This window comes from Anopheles moucheti, chromosome 3, assembly GCF_943734755.1.
Source record: "Anopheles moucheti chromosome 3, idAnoMoucSN_F20_07, whole genome shotgun sequence".
In the NCBI taxonomy this organism is placed as follows: domain Eukaryota; kingdom Metazoa; phylum Arthropoda; class Insecta; order Diptera; family Culicidae; genus Anopheles; species Anopheles moucheti.
Window position 1 is genome coordinate 35,378,103 of NC_069141.1, and position 18,756 is coordinate 35,396,858.

The following is an 18,756-nucleotide window of genomic DNA, read 5'->3' on the forward strand; positions in this document are numbered from 1 at the left end:
TTGGGGTAAGTTTCGGTTTCGGTTGAAGTTGAACAACAATTTTTTAATTACTTTCGTTTCGTTCTCGCATTTCGTTGCACTTCTTCTACGCTACGGTGCGAGAATGAGAGAATGGTTAGGAATTAATCACACTAGACCCAGTTTCCGTTGGCCTGGTTTGGGATTTTCCCGATGAATGATAACGACCTCATCTCACGTCATACAGGGCGCGAATTGATATAAAGCAATCACTTTACGCACTCACTTGTGCATTGCATTGCAGGTTGGGGGATTTTTTTTGTTGAAACGTTATTTAAAAAAACAAGAACCAAAAAAAATAATTAACGTCTTTCACTTGGTTTCTTTTGAAAATATCGCAATCTTTCAATACACCTTTCATTTCTTTTCGTTAAAAAAAAATTGAAAAAATACGAATAAGAGCAATATATTCATGCCTTGAGGCACAGCTGTGTGTTTTGTGTTGAGATTAAAATTATCTGATGTGAAAATTATGAAAAACCCACAAAACAGCATGAAACAACAAACAAACACAATCGATGAATAATGCAACGCGCGCAACGCAGCAGCATTGCTCGCCGTTAACGATCGTGATTATTTATAAAATCGTTCATCCACCACCGTTCACCGTGGAGAAGTAAGGCAACCACCGCAGAAGCGGAGAGGGATGGAAAAAGTAAGGATGAAAATAAAATATTGGGATCCTTGAACGAGCAGCAAACGGGAGAAGCCGCACGCAAGCAACGCGTCGACGTATCAAGTCCGATTTAATAAAGAAAAAATAAACGCAACCGAAAATTGGCCAACGAAAGCGTATGGATTGCCGTAACTGACTTAAAGTCCTGACCCACGAAATTGGATTTAGGGACGACGGTGATGGTGTGCCGTGGGGATAAGGAAGGGGCAAAAGAAAACAAAAGAAATCACTTACTCTCGATCGAACAACCCCAACGGCCACCGCTGCCACTGCCACAGCCGCCGCCAGCCAGCCAGGGTGGTTCGAATCGAAAGGTGGTTTTACGCGAAACATGTGAAAAATGCACCCAGGACACACGTGAACTAAAACACGGGATCGTACACAAAAGACAATCCCCCCCTCGGGGAGGGTCTGGAGGTGAGATAATTTTGCTCACCCTTCAAACACACACGCGCGCGGGCACACACGTACGATAACGCATCAGCAAACAACGACCATAATAACGCACAAAAACAGGTAGCGCAGTAAACTGCTCATTCAACCGCATGATTTGATTTTAAACCTTTCCTTTTCTTTTCCGCCGCTTTACATTTTTCCTTCTTCCTTCTGCTGCTTTGCCGAAATGGAAGATCAGATCTATCACCACCGGCTGACACGATATTGCCGTTTGAATAAGATGCTTTGCTAACGCTTCTACAATCGGGGGTTTTCCACGCGAAAAACACTAGCACACCGGCGCGGTATCCTTGCCACACAACCGGGGAGTAAAATGGTTTGATTCGAACTGAGCGCCGTGGCGGTGCGTTGCTATATTCACATCCGAAAACAGCTGTGGTGGAAGCGCAGCCGTTGTGTGCGAGATCGTTTCCATCGCCGCTGTCACGAGAGAATGAACATATGTTGAGAGAATGAATGAGAGTCAGGTACTCGCGCTCCTTCTTTCTTTTACACCCCCTCGAAGGGTTTCAACAATCCTGCTATTGGGCGCAAAATGGGGGGTGAGTGGGTGGTACGAAAAGTGACCAAGCGATGGGTGATTGAGTGAATCGTTAAGAAAAAGATGCTCAATTTTGAGGCATTTTTACCTTTCATATTAGATTTTTAATTATTTACAATGTAATACTTTTTTCATGTTCTTTGATAATTTTAATGAATTGGAGAACATTGTAAATGGTATGACTTAATGAATCGAATAAACACTATTGTTACCAGTCAAAGACAAGTGCAGTATCAACTCAGCCACCCAAGTTTTGTTACTACCCTTCTCAAAAACTACCCTTGAATCACCCTTAATTTACAACGTAATTTAAGGGTAAGATAAGTGTGGATTAGTAGTAGCAGCAGTAGCAGTGAAATAGTAGGATTATTCTTTTACTGATAATGCACCACGACAAGTGTATTAAAGGATTTAAAATCACGTTAAGACAATTGAGTTATTTTTTTAAGAGATCGATTTTTTTCTAACTTTTTAAATATACCTTTAGAAGTAAAAAAAATATTAAAGGAATTAATGCTTGATTTGGACTACTCATACGATGAAACTATTGATAATCTTTCGTATTTTAGATTTCCAATTTTTCTGTTCAATTTTCGTTTCTAGAATGGTTGATTGTAACGAAATAAAAAGGCATCCACAATTATTAACCCGCCATCGCTCAAGAGACTCTACTGTATTTGCTCTCTCGCTCACCGAATCCGTCTGGTTGAGAGTGGAAGCTGCGTGAATGAACATTGCTTCATTTTCCTAGCAAGAGCGGATGAACCCAGCGGATGAAGGGGAAGTGGTTAATTCCGTTGTTTGGCGGTCCACGGAAAACACAATCGAAAGGATCCTAATGAAATAAATTGAACAAAACAATGTATCAAAGTCGTGAATTAATTTGATAATTTAGCGATTATAATTATGGAAATTATGGAACAGACCTGTATAATCTGTTTTAATTATTTATTTGAGCAAAATGTTTTGTTTTCTTGGTCAGTTTATTGAAGAATTGGGGATAAAATCATAATCTGATTTTTGTGGCATTTTACACACCTCAAATTAATTACACAATTGTTTAATGTTGCTTGTTAAAAGTATGCAATATTGTTTTGCAATTGACAATTATGACTCTTCGCCGTAAAATGGCTCATATTTCAATGCTGAATGATACTTTTATTTATGTTATTTATTATTCATTTGTTGATTTATTAATTTTTATCAATTGTTAATGCAATTGTTTATCTATTTACTACGTTATTTATTCATTCGTTCATAAATTTCTTTAGAATTTGTTTTACATACTAATAACAGTGATGTGTGTTTTGAAATTTAGTATCGGAAAAAGGCATGTAATAGACGATGCGATCAATTTCTCGAATATACATTTCACCGAGCTACTCAATAGCACCAATCAGCGGATAATCCTCAACTTGTTCACACTAATAGAGCTCGCCCAAGCTTCCGGTTGCACCAAGGCCACACAATGGAGCGACAGACAGCCACCGCCACAGATGAGAAACCACCAAAAAGATTTCCATTTCAATCAACGGCCACTCACATAAAGAACGCGCCGCTTAAGAAGTAGCACACGTATCGTCGTATCGAAGCTAAAAGCAACAATAAACCCTAAAAAAACAAATCCATCCATGCACCCACCCCACCCCAAGCTTGTTAATCTCCAATCCATCTTGGAATCAAACCGAATCGATCAGCAAACTGGCTTGCAGTCGTTAAAAATTCAAACATCTTGCCACCACCCGTAACTCCTTTGGGCCTGCTGTGGGCAACACGGAAAGCTTGTGTTGCTTGCTTGCTTGCCTGTCTCCCATTTCACCGGGATTGACATACGGTTGACATGGTGGCATAGTTCCAATCCGGAACGGCTTTGATGTGAACGATGCTTGTACGGTGGTGCGGATTCGGAAACGTTACAGCACACCCAAAAACCAAAAGAAGAACCCCGCGTGCGTACGAGTGTGCCAGGAACGTGTCCCATCGGGCCAGATGCTTCATTAGCGCGTAAGCCAAGCTATTGCGGGGCGGATAGTAAAGGAAGCCTGGGTGTGGGGGACTCCTTGAGGCTACGGTGCAAACAAACCTCATAAAATGTGTGGCATCAAGTTACGTTCTGTACAACAGTGCGCCGTCCGGACCGTCGCCCCAGGCCGTGTTAGCGTCTTCCTGTAGCTGCGGATGTGGATGCGTGTGTGAGACCTGGTTCATGACCCATCACCATTCGGCCCGGGCAACGATGCACGCACGGAAATCTACCAACGAAAGTGGATGGATGGATATTTGGCCGGTGCGCCTCCATTTGTAGGCCGACACGTAGGACATTTTCGTTTATCCTCGAGCATAAACCCAGCACCGGCACGTGAGCCATCCATACGGAATTGGTGTGCGTTAAAAGGCAGGCCGCAGACCCTTGAAACATGTGCATGGCCCGAGAATACGAACGATCTCCATCATCGACTGCCCTCGTCGCCCCGAGATGGAGAAGAAGGTTTCGCAAAAGTACTTTCCTATTTATTTCCATTTATTGGTTTGTTTTCTTCCACTCTCTGGTGTCGGTGCTTTTCCTGGTTCTGCACACTCAGCCTCGGATAGCACTACTATCGCTCTATTTAGATGCATCCACCGGGACAGATATGATTAATGATCAATTCGCATGTTTATGCTACGCAACAGGCATGTATGGACTGGTTTTGATGGTTTATTGCTTCCCTGGAACACGCCATTGACAGTGATTGGCCAGCGTTACCATTAAACGGTGAGTACATATCCATAGCACCGGCTAGAACTCTCGTGCCCTCAGCCTTCTCGTGTTGGCCTTAAACTTGAACAATGAACCACAGTGGGCAACCAACTATTGGTTCATGGACATGTTCCTACTGTAAATAACCATTCGGTGGAATTATTCTAATTTTCATTCGTGAGAATATGCAAAACATATGGAATCTAATGCTTCAACTCAAAACTACCAGCAGCATGCATGTTGTGTTTATGGTACGGCCGAACACTAACCCCTGAGTCATCTCAACTTTCACCCACGTTGTCTTGAGTATTGTGTCTTTGCGTAGGTGTATAAATTATAATTTCTTTTAAATTTGGTTACAACATGTGCATCGGAAGAGTCATTTTTGGAAGGGTAGAATATTTGTGAGAATTTTACAAAAGTAATCGAATTAGTTATACATTTTAGTCCCAAGTCATGTCTGGAAATTGTTCAATCGCTTGCTGATAGTAATAATGATCAAAATTAAACAAAAAATCTAATTAAAATTTCAAATTTATGTAGCTCTGGTCTCATATTCCACATTTTAATTTCGTATGTTTACTGTCCCTTTATTTAACTAAAGTAATGAAACGAACTTTAACACAAATTGTTTAACTGTTGAATTTTTTCTACTTCTATCGAATTGCATTCAAAGATAAAAGCTCTGAGTAAAGTTGGATGAAGCGATTGGAATAACCTAGAGATCTACAATGAACCTGTTCAATTTCAATTTGCCCATTTCATTATTATTTAAGCGACGTTAATCTTTAGTTCTAGATTAGAAGAACAAATACTTTCTATTAAATATGAGTTGCTCTTAGTGAAATCTTAAATCTCGAAAAATTATATTAAAACTCATGAGTGTAATGTTATAATATGATGTTATACTTATAAGTATACTGCCAATTGTACTTATTATAATTTTACTTGTTTGTTTAGAAGCTACAGAGCGAAGATACATTTCACAGAGTAATTCAAATTGATAAGCATTCAAATGAGTAATGAAAAGGACGAGTGTTGTGCTTAATTAATCTTTTGTGAGATAGTCATTCATATGATTCGTTAGCGAGTCATTCAAATCAGGAATCGACTCACAAAAGAGTAATGAGTTTTAAGAACATTTGCGAATCAAGCCAATCATTAATTCGAAAGAGATTCAGATTAATTTATTCTATTCAATGATTTTTACAGATTCATGAATCAGAATCAGATTTTCCAAAGGACAAGGACATTTTTTCGTATTTGGTCGATGATCATAAATTTGCTATTGATGTCGGTGTATTAAATTTGTCAATAAAGATAAATATATAAAGGGTCAAGAAATTTATAAAGTTTAACTACACAGTTAAAGTTTAAATTAGTTTATAAATTCAAGTTTTGTTTAAGTAGTAAAAAAACATCAAAATAACATACATGAATACATCATAAGATGCTCTATTGCGTAATGTTATCATTTTCAATTAAGCTTCAGCTTTTAAAAAAAAGTAACATCGCACAATTTAGGCAAAACGATGCTCTGCCTTTTTGCTTTCATGACTTTTTATTTTCTCGAAAGGAAATTCTTCACTTCTGCACAGTATGGACCCCCGAAAGTTCAGTATCACCAACGGATCATCGCAAGGGTCATAAAATTTCACAACCCTGCACACACTGTATGTCCCGCTCCACACCTTGATTCAAGTGCCCCACGGGTCCCATCGAAGCGAAGCGAAGAAAGCATTATGCAGCTTCCAATCGGTGGCGAACGTACCCATCCCCGCGGGCCGGACGTGGTCGCGTGTGATTCAACCTTTCTTTACGCTGAGCGTACGGCGATGTCCAATCGTTCTGTGTCCCTTTTCGGACACGGTGCACAGAACAGGGCAGAACCACACCGGTGTATTATAAACCAATGGGCAAGGATTATTTATGAGAGGGAAGCGACGCTACAACGGTTAGCTGCAACAGGGGGATCGCGCTTCAGCGGTGTCGTTTTGTTACGGTTTATGTATGGGCGACTCGGAACGGTTAAATTTGCACATTTATTTTTTATTTCTTGTACATAAAATCCTAACGCGATGTGTCCTTTCGAACAGCAAGCCGAAGAATGCGGGAGTGCGCCACGAAAGATAGGAAAAGTTGATAGGAATTACCGCGTGGATGGTATGCTACTACCTGTAGCTCAATAAATTGGAACATAAAATCATGTCTCAATTATTACTGCAAACGGACGTACCAAACTCCCAATAAAACGGATAGAGTGAGTACGACTGTAAAAGCTCTCCACTGCTCCACGCGACAATCGATCAGTCTGACATGCGATTTAAACGTTAAACCGGAATGATCCCCATTTCCTTTCGGGCGGTTAAATTTTCCATACTGATACGCAATCCACACCGGACGGGGATGAATTTTAAGTGCACCGTGCATCGGCAGTGGGCAGTGGGTTTGCAGTGTCATTATTGGAGTGTTCTTACCCTATGCGCCGTATTCTTTTTTTGTATGTGCTGATCCGATGCCCACCGAAACTAAAACGACCCAACGCGGATGTCATAAAGTTGCCATCGTGTCGTCGCAACACCCCAACACAGCACTCTATGCCATCGAAAAAGGGCTCGAATGAACGGGCCATATCGTGGCAACGGTGCACCAGCAGTATTTCGTGACGAGAATAAATTCTCCAATGACAACAATCGTAGCTACGAAGGTTGGTGGCGAAATACCCAAAAAAGAAAAAACACACACGGCACTTCTCCTGCTTTCGGACGTTGCCTTTTGTACTATTGCTGCAGTTGGTGAGGATTGCCAAGGGCTGGGGTGGGAAGGGGGGGGTGAGGGGGAGGATGAGGTTCGAAACGGTCGAGAGTGCATAAGAGCAGGAATTGCCAGAATACTGCAAGCCTCTGCAAACTATTCCAAGTTAAAAAAGTGCAGTTTTTTTGTATCCCCCGTTTCGTGAACTTTTGCCTTCTTCTTCGAACATTTGTGTGTGTGTGTGTGTGTGTGCTTTTTTTTATTTGTTGCAATTCTGTTTAGTCCTAAAACTGGAATTTTAAAAAAGAAACTCCCAAGTCGTTTCGGGTATCCGCAAACATACACGGGCGGGGGAAACCATAGCAACCCCGTAGCCATCAATGGAAATGCATAACTTCGAATACATGCAATTTATGACCTCTCTCGCTTTCTGTCTCTCTCTCTTTTCTCTCGCTCCTCTCTGGGTTAATCCTCATCTCCATAGCAACGAGACGATGAGCTCCTGCTACTTTTGCTGCCGCTATCCTTAAACGATTTTATGACGTGAGCTGATGCTTCTGACTGCACGCCGCGCCCTCCATTTCCGCTTTGGCAAGTTGCAATGTGAAGCTGCAATAAAAAAAGATCATTCCAACACTTATGGCTTTTTAATACCGAGAATGCATTCTAGAAGGTGACTGCGTTCGTTAAGCCCGTGACGAATCCTTTATGGCCCTGTCCCTAAATGTCGGACAGCGGCAGAAGAATGTTTTTAAATTGTTTTGCATACTACCAACAGTCGGTGTGGAAACGAAAAATGCATACACAACCGTACAATTTTATGCATTGCTTGTATTTTTTTTTTCGCAACCCTCAATGCATATGTACCCCCAAAAAAAAGGGACATCACCCGAACGCAAAGCATAACATTGGCTGAAAGCCGATACTTTAGCGGCAAGCAACAACACGCTGCATCCGATGTTCTAAATGGGTTAAGATTTACAAACCCTGCGCTACCCTTCTGCGCCCTTTAACTGCTTTTTAATTGCAGCTTTTCCCTATGCAGTGGCCGACCACTCGCATCGTTCTAGCCGATGATGCTAACAGATAAATAAAACACACCCATCTTAGGGAAGGGTGCCGTACTGCAACACCCTCGCTGGCAATAAATTATTCCCCCCCTCTCCTTTTCTCGTCTCAACAAATGTTTAACAAGCTGACGAATGGGGAATTTTCGGTGAACCAAATGACTCAACAGGTCAGGGCCGATCATGGTTTAAAAATTATGATCGATCCATTAGCAGCTTCTTCCAGCACAAGAGCGCATCTCCAGCATATGCGATCGTGATCGTTAAAAGATGGATCATAAGAATAGTTTACTGTGAATTCCACGAAAATGCGCTTCTGGGTACACACACACACACGTACAACAGCAGGCGCATATGCAGCACGCGGGGGTTCGGGCGATGAGCAAACGTCATTGTTTGGTGATTGACACGCGTGCCACCGATCGCGGGAATAATTCACTAATGCAATGTCGAGTGGCGGACGACTAAAGGCCCTTCATCCTCGAGCGCAGTGTAAACAGTGTGAAACTAATATCCTTAAATACACATAATTACACAACATCTCGGGCGCGCGCACAACACGATTTGGGGATGCAGCCGTATTCGCATGCCCCCGGGATGGGAGGGTTTTGTAACATAAAGCAAAACGATTGGGAATGATTGCTTCTCGCGGATGCGAACAATCCGCATTAGCATATGGAAAGCATCTTGTTCGAAGAAGAAAGAAGAAACAAAGCGAAAGCAACAAACAACAAAAAAAGAGGGTAATCCAAAAATCAAAACCATTCCACATTCCATTGCGCTTTTCTGTGAAAGTGAAAACATTATGAGCAGCAGCTCGCAATTGATGCTTTCGCTTGCAAAGGGTCATTCCAAAATGCTTCTCGTAAAACACAATCTTCAAGCATACTCCAATAAATTACTCCACATTTCGGTTGGGTGGAGGTAAGAAAAGAGTGGGCTTTGTGTCAATTGCATTTGCTATTACGCGATCGTGTAACAAGACACTGTTTGATTGTGGTCAGTTTGCTGCAAAAGGAGAACTTTACGATCGTAATGTTTATTTTATCGGTTTCATGACACTTTTATAACAGAGTTCGAAAAATGCTCATTAGTCATTAGGACATTACTTGGCTTGGAGCTTAGGACGCTTCCTTAGATAAAGACTATTGCCGACAAGGAATTCGCGTTTTGGTAGAAAGATGAAATGTGACTAACAAGGATTCTCAATATTTGGATTAGCAAACACATTACATAAAAAAATTAATCTATTAATGGTATCCCAATTTCTCGTGGTACACTTCGGGCAACCCTCTAGCATACTGAGAGGGTTAAATGGTCGTTTTTCGAACCCTCTCCCGGCATAATCCATACACCTTTTACTATTAAACAGCTTTTTTCGATGCCCCCCCCCCCCCCCACACACGGCGAGACCCTGGTCGGTCCGGTGGTATATTGGTAACAGCGCCGATCTTCACACGATAGGATACAGGAAAAATTCCAAACGGACCAAACCCCCGGAGCAAGGAGTGACTAAGGCGATACGACCTGGCCCGTTCTAACCAAACAAAACAAAAATTTTCGAAATCGATATTTTATCGTGGTCATACTTCACGATAATCTTCTGTTTTATGTACTAAAATTGGCTAAATAAGTGGAGTTGCGTCGCATGAACTAAGCCTCCCCAGATCGATCAATGAAGTGAAGTTCGATTAAGTGAACGAACGAACTTCGTTCGTCATAATATGTTGCTACAGTTCGCCAAAAATTCCCCACTTTATTGAACTATCCATATAGACAGATCGTGTGAATTATGCTTTCAATGAAAAATTGATAAGACGATCGTCAAGTAGATTGATCTGCCCGTAACACAGGTTGAACTAAATATAACATAGGTGGAACGAACTAGAATGGCAGGTGAAACGAACTACCCGTCGAATCTAGGAACATTTCGTGAGTGAACTATATGAACGAGATAAATCATGAGACACACATTTCTTTATGACAGATCACAAAACGAAAGATCAATTCTTCACAACGAACGAACAAGTTCCTTCAAGTTCTATCAACACTAATGATTTCCAAAATTCTACTCCAACCCGTTATGAGAAATTCGAGTTTATTCAGTACTTGAAGCAGGATGACTGGCCCTGAGCCCTTTTTATAAAAACAATACTTAATAGTTTATTACTCTATTATTATAAATAAGCTTACATGATAAATGCCCTAGTTAAGACTAACACACCATGCCGTTGCTACTCTATCAGCTGTTTTTGCTTATCTTTTTTAAGGTTCTGATCTATTTCATTGTTGAAGACACACTGGACGTAGTTACTTAATAACAACAATATAGTAGTTCGTTTTTCTATATTAATGAATCTGAGCTCCGGTTTCATTAGCTGGCTAAATGTAGGCAATTTAATTTCGTGATCTTTAATAATTTGGCACAAATAGTTCCTTGTGTTTGATTTCTAACTTTACAGCCCTTTAGTTCGTGTTTTATGCTTACGACACATTTGCATATTTCGCAGTTAGGAAAGGCTGTACCATGTTGTATTTGAATTTCAATTCCTGAGTGTAAACTATTTCCTTAACCAACTTGCATGTACTTCTTTGCATGGAACTAAGCTAATATCTTGTGGGATGTTTTTTTTATTATTTGTGGCAATGTAAGTGAACTAATGATGGATTTTAAAATGTTTTTATATTTGCGTTGGGATAGATACGCCATCTAAATTCTAATAACTTTGACGCAAGGAATGGATTGTGGAATGTGCTGCTGCTATGTAGGGTGGATTTTGAATGTGAGTTAAATAATTCTTACTGTATGGAGTGTGTTCTATTTCCCTTATTTCTCTATTCATTCGTAAGGCTTTAAGCTTGAGTTCGAGGATCACGAGGTTTAAACCTTCTTGTTCTTCAGGTACAGCTAACTGGCGCAGAGCTATGCCTGGTCCTCCTATTGACCATAAAAATGAACCTAGCTAAGATGTAATATTTGCTAAAAGTTAGTTGTTTATTGGCAGAACTGATCCAACAAACCATAATTTAAACGTTGAATAGGTACACGCTACTATGACTTTTCGGTAAAGGTTTAAGTCTCTTGCACTGTGATATTTTGGGATGTTGCTTCCCAGTTTAATTTGATTGTAAGTCTAAGAGACTTATAAAATTCCCAATTTCCAAACAAAAAATATTCCCAATGTTTTGTCTTTGTTGTCCAACCAATCCATTATAATTTTGATCCTGTCTGTTTTGTGCCCAATATCAATTGATCTCGATTTGCTAGGGTTAAGTCTAGTGCCCGATTCGATTTCAAATTATTTTAATATAATTTTAACATTGCCTATTTTTTACTATCTGTTAATATAACAAATATGTCATCTGCATAAGCATTTAATAAATCATTTGATTTATACACTTCATTAAACTTTTCAAATAATGGATTTATATATAAGGTGAACAGTACCATTGCTAAGGGATTTTCTTGCCTGTCTGAGCTTTTTATTTTAACTTTCGATAGAAGAATTCCGTTTATGTATATCCTAGATGATGAGTTTCTATGAATTGCTGCTCTACTATTTTGCTATTGAATCTCATCGAATCCATTATTTTATATAAGAAATTATAGTTCACTCTATCGAAAGCTTTCTCTATGTCAAAGGATACGAGCTTCCCAGCTAGGTTTTTTCCTACCAACTCCATAATTTTATCTTTTATGGATAAAATGGCTTGAAATAAGTTTTTACCCTTATTACAACAGCTTTGAGACTCATTGAGGAGCTTATTTTTCCATGATTTCTGTTAATCTAAATTTTAGGATACGGCTAAATATTTTATATTCACAATTTAGTAGATTAATTGGTCGAAACATATCCGGTTGCGAAGATTCTCTGTTATGCTTGGGTACCAATAAAATTACACTTTCACCGAATAGAGGAAAAATTTCTAGTGCCAGTGCTGCATTCAAAATCAGATTTTATTCTTTATGTATTACACAAAAAAAAGTATCGTAAAATTCGTAAGAAAATCCACCCAACCTCGGACTTTTTTCTTCGTTGCAGTTCTAATTGCATTAAAGATATATTTTGTTGTGATTTTAACTGCTAGAGTTCTATTCAGCTCACAATTTTGGTCTATCTTGTCACTCAAGATTCTAAGTACCTCCGGAGGGTCATATATAGTGACAAAAGCTACACATGCTGCACGACGAGGACGTGACTGAAGAGGAGTCGGGGAGAAAATTATGTTAGCCTGGACCTTGCAAAGGTTTCGTTTCATATCGCATATCAAGTGAATGTTTAAAAGGACTGACCATGTGGCGCTCGATCGTGAACGGTTTATATACGACCTCTGCAGCAGGCCAAGACCTAATGGCACCTGAGAAATAAGCAAGCAAGGCTCTATAATCATAACATTTTTTTAATTCTCCTTGGTGTTGTTTGAATATCCCTTTGTACACCACAGATTAAGGCCGGTCATATAGCAGAGTCAACCAACATAACACATCCAGTTTGGGTACAAATTTTGACTTAACCATGTTTGTTTGCCATACGCAGCTCTTAGCTTACTTAAATAATGATTAATACAAAGTAACAGCTAAGTAAAATAGAAGAGAGGAAAATTCTTGTCAAAGTAGGTTGTTTCTTCTTGTTTTTGATAAATCCAGCTGTGTGTTAATGATTCCAACCCGATTTGTTATAGCTGAGCTAAAAGCACGCCCGTTAGCAACAAACATAACGCCTTTCAGCAAGACAAACATAAAGCAAGCAAATTCACAGCAAAGGGAATTTTGCAACTCTTGTGCATAAACAATGTACAGTAAGCAGTGATAAATATTATACTAAAAATCATTGTTCCAACACCGAAAAAAACCCCAGTAATGGAAAATACGTTAAATTCATAGCAATATTAAAATCCCCTCTCCCGATTTCTCATCTCGCCCTACCCACAACTTGCCAAATAAATCACGTAATGTGGAAAAACAAAACTTTTCATGTTGCAATTTGTACCGTACGCACATGGATGACTTCTACTGAAATTACTTCCAGTAGCGGCAAATCCGAATCATCATATTTTCCCCCAACATCAAGTGCATCGGACTTGTTCGTTGCCATGGTCAAACTGAACTCCACCAGTAATGTAACACTACCCCATCACCACTACAATCCCACCAATGGGGGTTTGAAAAATGAAGGAAAGTAATAATAATAACACATTTTGTAAAATTATTACCGCCCTGGGGAACCCCTTGACCGTACCGTTTCCATTTACAGACGGAGCATTATGCAACGATGCATGTGCCGAGCGCAACGAATCATCGTGTCGGCACAACGCTGTTTATTAGAGTAAACCTCACTTCCGTGACGAGCTTCCCGACCGGTGGCCGCCTGCCAAGAAGGCGTGCATGCGTGTGTGTGTGTGTGTGTCTGTGGAGCAGCGTCCAAAAATGTGAAGAAAACTCTTGACAATGAGCTAATAATGTGCTCCCACTGATTTGGGTTCTTCAACTCGGTGCCTGAGCCTGATGCTCGTTCCCCCCGGAGCTCCACAAGATGCACTTCAAATTACGGAGTGCATCGAGCAACAGTTTTCAAATGAAACCCCCTCCCCTTTCGTCCCGCACTCGTGCGCTTTCCACCCGGGCGGGTGAGTTATTTGGATGTAATTAAAAGTTTGAATTATTTGACAGGTTTATGGAACGTTGGCGCAGTTGCTATACATTGGCCACACTAATCACACTCGCAAGCGTTACGCTTTGGCTGCGTGAAATTGGGCCAACAGTTTTTGGCGAAGGGGAAACGCTCGGACGCGTCGCTACTACAGAATGTGGTCACGCTGGAAATGAGCCACCGGTTTAGTGGTTTTTCGATAATTGAAATCAAGCCGTGTCCGGATAGTGCCACGAGAATGATGGGAAAGCAAAGTAAAGGCGTTTTTTTGTTTGTTTAAAGACGAACAAAAACTTGTTACCTCTTTTAGGGGAGGATGAAACATTTTCATTCGATCCTTTTAAGCTGCTATTTGTTCAACTGATGCGCTTGCCCGAGGGAAGGTGCTAAAACGTTCTTTCTTGCTGAGTGCTTCCTTTCAATCTTGCCACCACTTGTCCGCTGCACGGCACACACAGTAATATATCTCAATTCGTGTGCCTCGTACGTATGCGTATGTTGATTGCATCAAATGATAAATTGCAATCGTTTTCGTAGAACATTTATTATTGATGTTGCTTTAAATATTCATCGTACAGGCGCAACAGGTCCGGGCTTGTGCGTGGTCGCACCAATTCGAGCGCGTGCTCAAAGTATATCCACTCGATTTGCTGCACATCGAACGAACTTTCCAACCCCTTCAGTGCCGCCTCCTGACAGATGGCTTCGATTTCCGACCCGGAACACCCGGCCGTTCGACGTACCAACTCCGCAATGTCCACGTTCGGTGCAGTTGGGATACTCTTCAGCTTTATGCGGAATATTTCCTCCCTGGCAGCGTCATCCGGTAGCCGAACGTACACGATCCGATCCAAACGACCCGGGCGCATAAGTGCACGATCGATTAGATCCGGTCGATTGGTGGCGGCCACGATCCGTACATCTTTCAGCACACTCACGCCATCCATTTCGGTAAGCAGCTGGGCCAGTACGCGTTCCTTCACCGAACTGCCCGATTCCGCCGATCGTTCGCCTCCGATCGCATCGATTTCGTCAAAAAATATGATCGACGGTGCCACTTGTCTCGCACGCCGAAATAAATCACGCACTGCACGTTCCGATTCACCGACCCACATGGAGAACAGTTCCGAACCCTTGATCGAGAGGAAGTTTAACCGGCTCTCGGTGGCGATTGCTTTCGCGATCATCGTTTTGGAGCATCCGGGCGGACCGAACATAAGCAAACCGCGCGGTGGCTTTATACCGAGCCGTTCGAACACTTCCGGATGATGTATGGGCCAGTCGATGATTTGGCGCAGTGTCAGCTTCAGCTGGTCCTGTCCACCGATGTCGGCCCATCGAACATTTGGACATTCGATCATGATTTCACGCATTGCGCTTGCCTTAACGTGCTGCAGGGCTGCCATTAGCGAACTGCCATCGATCGTCTTGGAGGAGGAGGATGATTTCGAAACTAAATTTTCTAGATCGGCCCCAACGTAACCGTGCGTAATGCGAGCCACTGCACGTACATCGTCGACAGGTAATGTCTGTTCGTACCGGTTAAGTATTCGCTGCAGAATAGCTTCCCGTGCGATCGCATCCGGTACTGGTAGCTCGAACTCGTAATCCATCCGTCCACCACGACGTAACAGTGGATTGACATTATCAACATTATCCGTTGTTCCTATTACCATTGTGCGATTGCCACGCACATCGCCGTGCAAACTGTCGAGCAGACTAAGAAAGTGCTGTGAAATACGTTTCACTATATCGGTGCTCGTGCTCTTAGGGCAGAGATTGTGCAATTCTTCCACAATAACCAACGCAGGTTTCGGGTGAACTTCGAACACTTCCGCAAACTGGCGTGACACGTTTGCTTCCGATTCTCCATAAAATTTGCTGAATACCTCCGAGCAGTTTAGCTTTACCACGTGGCATTGGTAGTGGGTGGCCAACGCATTCACTAGCATCGTTTTTCCCACACCCGAAACTCCGGAAAGCAATATTCCACGACTTACGGGGCCACTACTTCCAGCACTACTTTTCGGTTGGGCGCCATCGATTCCGTACGCTATGTTCAGAAGTTCTTTCAGTTCGGTTATCGTCGTATCTAGACCACCAATGTTGAGCAAGTTGTACCTTCGTTGCTGATGGCCATGTTGAGCTGCTTTAGAGTCATCCACTAGCTTGAATTTCGTGGTGTTTATAATGACAAACATACGATCACTCAAGCTCATTTTATTGATCTGATCAACTAGATCAGTTCCATGCGTAACAGCGTAATCGATGCGGAATCGAAATCGTTTGTTGCAAACGGTTAGCATGAGAGGATTATTGCTCAAAATAACACATCCTAGCAGTTTGTGTTTGAGGGTGGCAAGCAGAAACTTTCCATTCTTCTCTAGAAGTTTCGCTTGCGCAGGATCTTCCAATCGTAAAAATATTTCTTCGGCATCCTCAAGTCGGGTGCTGAGAGGGGCTACACTAGCCACTAGTTCGCTTGGCGATACAGCTTCGAATTCATCTGGAAAGGATAAATAAGACGCAATTAGTGTTAAAAGTAACAAAACAGATTTGTCCTCTAAACTTACCCAATCCTTCAAGACACACTTTCGCTCCATGCCGATCCTCAAACGGCCATAACGTCCGAACGATTGTTCCCACCGGGGTGCTGTTCGCACTTTTAGCTAACGTTATCGTTACATAATCTCCAATCATTAAACCAATCCTTCTTACCACACTGTCGGGTAATAGTACTAGACCGTATCTTTCGTTTTCCGTGCATAGTTTTACTTCATCGTACGCACCAAAATCACTTATCTCAACCCTGCGACAGTGGTACGTCCCGGTCGCATCGACGTAACCGCCCAATCGGTTCACATTTGCACAGTTTTCCGTTTGATGTTTGGCCAGTTCGTTGGTTTGTAAATATGTTTGGCACTTTTCGCAGTTCCACCACAACGGTCTTTCTTTCTTGCTAGCGGATTTCGGCGGCATTTTCACACCTGCACTGTCGGCAAATGTTTCCAGCAACGAATGTGCACGTTGAGATGTAAACAAACAAGCTACCGTGTTGACATTACGTTTGACATTTCGTGTTGTCATTTCAGTTTGACCGTTGATGGAAAATGTTTACTAACTTTTCCTCTCTTTTCGAACTAAATTTCTTAAATTTGAATGCATACCGATACAATAAAATAGTGAAAATGCGTGTTTTATTGACTTAATGAAACGACTCGATTTTCGGTTCATTTTAAACTGAATAATTTATAAAAGAGACGCAAATTTTCACTAAAAAAAGGAAAACAACATAACTCGCGTACGGTGAAACGTCCTTACAGTTCCGTCTTCAGTTTTTTGCGCTCTTGACCGAAATATAATGCTTCCACCTTTTTGCTTACGCGTTTACATCCGTTGTTGGAATATAGACCGGTTTCATCGAACGTGATCGCTTCTTTGACGATAGCACTGCAATCAGACAAATTTTCTCTCATTATCAATGCCACATCAATACCTTTTGCAAGAGTGTGCTTACCTTAGCATTTCATCGCTCATTTTCTCGTTGGTATACTTGCTATACTCAACTCTGATGCAATCTTCCACATGTCTCAGTTCCAACGGTAGAAACGGCACGAAATGATCGATCACATGTGATTCAATGAGTTCACTTTTGTACAATCCGCCCACCAAATTGTACGAGGCTATCTCTAGCGTCGATTCGAAATCGTGCAGGTGCGTTTCCTCACGCCAACGGCCACCATCTGCCAGGTGTTTTAACCGGTTTGCTATCTCCGGTCCGGCCACGTTCGAGAGAAAGATGAATATAGATTGCCGGAAGTCCAACTGCTTCGTGTACGCATGGTGATCCAGCAGCCCAACAATCGCATCGAACAGCCCGGGTGGCATTTTTTCGACCTCGTCGAAAATGAACAACGAATGTGGACATTTGGCTATGGCCACCTTTATATCCGTCAATAATGTTAGCTAGATTGGTGCAAAAAAGATACATTAGATGGAACGATTCCAAGATCATGGTTGCGAACGTTGTTGCTAACGAACCTTGTAACTTTCTACTTCGCTTTGAAGCGGAAAGTGTATCCTACCAAGATATTTATGGACGAAATTACTATTGGCACCCTTTTTGTACAGTGCCCGGGTGACATGTTCGGCAACAAAGTTTTTCCCCGTTCCTATTAAACATGAAGAACGAAACGTTGTTATGCCATGCCTCCTATTTCTCTAGCAAATACTTACCTGGTAAGCCATGCAAACTGAAAAAAAAACGAAACACCAGTTAAAGTTGATTATTAAAACAGAAGTATTGTCAATACTCTTACCTCATTACCAAAGGCTTGACGGACTTGTGGATGTTTTCAAAGTGTCCCCCGATGGCATTCAGAATAACTTGACCGGCAATGTGCTGTCCAAATAAGGATTTCTGCAAGGCATTCCGTAGTTCTTCACAGGAGACGTAAATATAAAGTCGGCAAATAAGAATATCATTGGTAACCATCCGTGCTAAAACACAGCATAAATAGTTACCTGTAACGTCGGAATGAATGTGTACTTCATTACAGCATTCCGCCAACACACAGTATCCATTGTTTTTTACATACTTGTACGATATTTTCATCGCATTCTTCGCAGTGCCTATCGCATCAGACGCAGTATCTAACACTTTGCTAATATCGAACCATGCTGTAGTGGGTTGAACACCGAAATTCACCGTCAACATGCAAAACAGCACCACCTGTGCGTGGTAACACTTCACTAGCCTCATGTTGAATGTTGATTCTCACAGTTCGTAATGTAAACAATCACGTCGGCACTGATGACCAATCGACTATACTTCATACACGCACACGTAAACA

General features: G+C 41.6%; 3 protein-coding genes across 3 annotated transcripts in view; all 3 read right to left on the bottom strand.

Annotated features, from left to right (window-relative positions):
- The window catches only part of LOC128302589 (uncharacterized), a 49,281-nt gene extending 49,050 nt beyond the window's left edge, over positions 1–231 (bottom strand). The window contains exon 1 of the mRNA XM_053039439.1: positions 52–231. The gene's annotated coding sequence lies outside the window, so the exon portion shown is untranslated. The remainder of the gene's footprint in view (positions 1–51) is intronic.
- A 14,162-nt stretch (positions 232–14,393) lies between these two features.
- LOC128302588 (ribosome biogenesis protein SPATA5) lies at positions 14,394–16,899 on the bottom strand. Its single transcript, XM_053039438.1, has 2 exons — positions 16,477–16,899; positions 14,394–16,409 (listed from the first exon to the last, which is right to left on the bottom strand). The coding sequence occupies exons 1-2, from the start codon at positions 16,880–16,882 to the stop codon at positions 14,449–14,451; spliced, it is 2,367 nt and encodes a 788-aa protein (XP_052895398.1). The 5' UTR covers positions 16,883–16,899; the 3' UTR covers positions 14,394–14,448.
- A 184-nt stretch (positions 16,900–17,083) lies between these two features.
- On the bottom strand, positions 17,084–18,688 carry LOC128302592 (torsin-like protein). Its single transcript, XM_053039444.1, has 6 exons — positions 18,428–18,688; positions 18,223–18,343; positions 18,140–18,156; positions 17,945–18,075; positions 17,421–17,869; positions 17,084–17,353 (listed from the first exon to the last, which is right to left on the bottom strand). The coding sequence occupies exons 1-6, from the start codon at positions 18,663–18,665 to the stop codon at positions 17,221–17,223; spliced, it is 1,089 nt and encodes a 362-aa protein (XP_052895404.1). The 5' UTR covers positions 18,666–18,688; the 3' UTR covers positions 17,084–17,220.
- Between the last annotated feature and the right edge of the window lie 68 nt (positions 18,689–18,756).